Genomic DNA, 4232 nt, shown 5'->3' with positions numbered 1-4232 from the left:
CTGGTGTATTATCAGCTTGGCCTGCTTGCTATAGCTTTTGCCACATTGAGACAACTGGTAGTGTTTTTCTCTGGTGTGAGTCTTTCCATGAACAACTGGGAAGCTGTTCTGACTAAAGCTTTTGCTGCATTGGGAACACTGATAAATTTTCCAGTGTGGATCCTCTGGGCATAATTCTACAATCTTTGCTTTTCCCACAATAGGCAGATCTGTGGATCTTTTTTGACTTGGGTCAATCCTGAGTTCATAGAGTTACCAGTTTACCTGAGTTACAAGCTTACCTCCGGACCATCGCAGCCAGGCTACCTATGGACACCTGTTCCAGCTTCTTTCAGCTGCTCACGGGACCACATAGCTTGTCATGCAGCCCATGCAAGCTCTGTCCAAACTGTTTCTCAGCTAATTAGAATACTATTAGCTTCTGGAGGACATCTCACAGATTTCTCAACGGTGTGAGTCCTCTGGTGTATCATTAGGTGGGAATTCTGACTGAAACGTTTCCCACAGATAGGACATTCAAAGATTTTCTCTCCTGTGTGAGTCCTCTGGTGTGTCACCAGGCTGGAACTGTGACTAAAACTTTTCCCACAATCAGGACATTCAAAGGTTTCTCCTGTGTGAGTCCTCTGGTGTATCTGGCTGAATTATCACGAAATTTTTCACAGATCGACATTCAAAGGGTTTCTCTCCTGTGTGAGTCCTCTGGTGTGTCAGGCTGGAACTGTGATTCTTTCCCACAATCAGGACATTGAAAGGGTTTCTCTCCTGTGAGTCCTCTGGTGTATCACCAGCTGTAATTATCACGAAATTTTTCACAGATCGACATTCAAAGGTTTCTCTCCTGTGAGTCCTCTGGTGTGTCACCAGGCTGGAATTGATTAAAACTTTTCCCACAATCAGGACATTCAAAGGGTTTCTCCTGTGTGAGTCCTCTGGTGTATCACCAGGTGAATTTTGACTGAAACTTTTCCCACAGTCAGGACATTCAAAGGGTTTCTCTCCTGTGTGAGTCCTCTGGTGTTTCGCCAGGCTGGAATTAATCTTTTCCCACAGATAGGACATTCAAAGGGTTTCTCTCCTGTGTGAGTCCTCTGGTGTTTCACCATGTTGGAATTATCAATAAAACCTTTCCCACAGATAGTACATTCAAAGGGTTTCTCTCCTTGTGAGTCCTCTGGTGTTTCACCATGTTGGAATTATCACTAAACTTTTCCACAGATAGGACATTCAAAGGGTTTTCTCACCTGTGTGAGTCCTCTGGTGTATCACCAGGTGGGAATTCTGACTGAACCTTTCCCACAGATAGTACATTCAAAGGGTTTCTCTCCTTGTGAGTCCTCTGGTGTTTCACCATGTTGGAATTATCATTAAAACTTCTCCCACAGATAGGACATTCAAAGGGTTTCTCTCCTGTGTGAATCCTCTGGTGTTGAACAAGGTTGGAATTCTGACTGAAACCTTTGCCACAGTCAGGACATTCAAAGGGTTTCTCTCCTGCGTGTGTCCTCTGGTGTTGAATCAGGGTGGAATTATTACTAAAACGTTTCCCACAGATAGGACACTGAAAGGGTTTCTCTCCTGTATGAGTTCTTTGGTGTGTCAACAGGCTGGAATTACTAAAACCTTTCCCACAGATAGGACATTCAAAGGGTTTCTCCTGTGTGAGTCCTCTGGTGTTTCACCAGGCTGGAATTTTCACTAAACTTTTCCCACAGATAGGGCATCCAAAGGGTTTCTCGCCTGTGTGAGTCCTCTGGTGTTTCACCAGGCTGGAATTTTCACTAAATCTTTTCCCACAGATAGGACATTCAAAGGTTTCTCTGTGAGTCCTCTGGTGTTTCACCAGGCTGGAATTATCACTAAACTTTTCCCACAGATAGGACATTCAAAGGGTTTCTCTCCTGTGTGTCCTCTGGTGTCTCACCAGGCTGGAATTGACTAAAACTTTTCCACAATAGGACATTCAAAGGTTTCTCTCCTGTGTGAGTCCTCTGGTGTGTTTCCAGGCTGGAATTGAAAACTTTTCCCACAATCAGGACATTCAAAGGGTTTCTCTCCTGTGTGAGTCCTCTGGTGTGTCACCAGTGTGTCATTAAGACTGAAACATCTCCCACAGTCAGGACATTTAAAGGGTTTTTCTCCTGTGTGAGTCCTCTGGTGTTTCACCAGGTTAGAATTATTAGTAAAACTTTTCCCACAGATAGGACATTGAAAGGGTTTCTTTCCTGTGTGAGTCCTCTGGTGTGTCAACAGGCTGGAATTATCACTAAAACTTTTCCCACAGATAGGACATTGAAAGGGTTTCTCTCCTGTGTGAGTCCTCTGGTGTCTCACCAGGCTGGAATTACCACTAAAACCTTTCCCACAGATAGGACATTCGAAGGGTTTCTCGCCTGTGTGAGTCCTCTGGTGTATGACCAGGTGGGAATTCTGAATGTAACTTTTCCCACAGATAGGACATTCAAAGGGTTTCTCTCCTGTGTGAGTCCTCTGGTGTTCACCAGGTTAGAATTTAAACTTTTCCACAGATAGGACATTGAAAGGGTTTCTTTCCTGTGTGAGTCCTCTGGTGTGTCAACAGGCTGGAATTATCACTAAAACTTTTCCCACAGATAGGACATTGAAAGGGTTTCTCTCCTGTGTGAGTCCTCTGGTGTCTCACCAGGCTGGAATTACCACTAAAACCTTTCCCACAGATAGGACATTCAAAGGGTTTCTCGCCTGTGTGAGTCCTCTGGTGTATGACCAGGTGGGAATTCTGAATGTAACTTTTCCCACAGATAGGACATTCAAAGGGTTTCTCTCCTGTGTGAGTCCTCTGGTGTGTCAACAGGCTGGAATTATCACTTAAACTTTTCCCACAGATAGGACATTCAAAGGGTTTCTCTCCTGTGAGTCCTCTGGTGTCTCACCAGGCTGGAACTCAGACTAAAATTTCCAATGAGGACATTCAAAGGGTTTCTCTCCTGTGTGTGGTCTTCTGTCTGAGATGAATTTCTAATGAAACCTTTCCCACAATCAGGTCATTCAAAGGTTTCTCCATGGGTGAGGAATTACAACTGAAACTTTTCCACAGTCAGGACATTGAACAGGTTTTCTCCTTTATGAATCCTCTGGTGTATCGTGAGATGGAAATTTCTCATGAAGCTTTTCCCACAATCTACACACTCAGCTTCTCCTGAGTAAATCTTCTGATACATCAGACTGAAATTGTGATTTAAACTTTTTCCACAATCAGGTCATTCAAAGGGTTTCACTTCTGTGTGAGTCCTTGAGTGCTTCACCAGGATGGAATTCTCACTGAAACTTTTCCTGCAGAAAGTTTTCAAATGGTTTTATTCCTGCATGTGTGCCCTTTAGTGTCTCATGACCTGGGAATTTCTAACGAAACTTTCATATAACCTTCCATCGTGAGCTCAAAACATATTTATTCATTACTGGCATAATTAGTGATGAATTTTAATTGGGTATTCAATATTTTAAATTTAAATTTAAATTTTAATAATCAGCCTTTAAAATTTGCTCTTTTTAAATGTTGTTTTAAATTGTATATATTTTGTTTTATTTTGTGTGTGTCGGAAATATTTTAATAAATAAATAATCTGCAAAGTCATGTTTTTTCCTCCTGTGAGTTATCTGATGTAGCACCATGTTGCTGTGCTCACTTTCAGCTGCATTGGAGCACTTTTGTGGCTTCCTCTTGTGTCTGGGTGCTTCCATGAATCACAACTATTGTGACCAAAGCTTTTGCCACATTCAGGTAATTTGTATGGTTTCTCCTGGGTCCTCTTGTGCATAATCAGCTGTGATTTACAACCTGTGCTTTTCCCACAATCGACAAATTTATGGAGCTTTTCCACAGCTGATATTCTTGAGATAAAATATGACAATGCCTTTCATTCAAGCCTTTCCTCACAGGAGGCCTGTATTACTGTCTGTTCTCGTGTTACAGTTTCCTCCTGACTTCAGATATTTCTCTCTTTGCTTAATAATAAATAATCTGCCTTCATTTTGTAATGTATCCTTGAGTTCTGCATAATCTCCTTATTCTTTCTTGATTTTTTTCTTTTGCCTAATAGCTGCTGGAGGAGGAGCAGCATTATATGATTTTCTGAAGGAAATGGAAAATATTTTAATTTCTGGCTTGATTTTCTTCCCTTTTCAACGTTGCTTGTTATTTAAAGTTGTCCAGAATGCTCTTATTGCCATCCTGTTTGCCTGTAAGATTTAAA

At 41.9% G+C, this 4232-nt stretch overlaps 1 protein-coding gene across 1 annotated transcript; it reads right to left on the bottom strand.

Moving 5' to 3' along the window:
• Positions 1-1761: 1761 nt before the first annotated feature.
• LOC131193600 (zinc finger protein 572-like) lies at positions 1762-3720 on the bottom strand. Its single transcript, XM_058173966.1, is given in 4 exon segments — positions 1762-1787; positions 2022-2477; positions 2536-2883; positions 3666-3720. Coding segments are annotated over 4 exon segments (885 nt in total).
• Between the last annotated feature and the right edge of the window lie 512 nt (positions 3721-4232).

Source organism: Ahaetulla prasina, chromosome 2 (genome assembly GCF_028640845.1).
Source record: "Ahaetulla prasina isolate Xishuangbanna chromosome 2, ASM2864084v1, whole genome shotgun sequence".
Taxonomy (NCBI): Eukaryota; Metazoa; Chordata; class Lepidosauria; order Squamata; family Colubridae; genus Ahaetulla; species Ahaetulla prasina.
The sequence above is the reverse complement of the archived record's forward strand: the minus strand, read 5'-3'. Positions and strand labels throughout refer to the sequence as shown.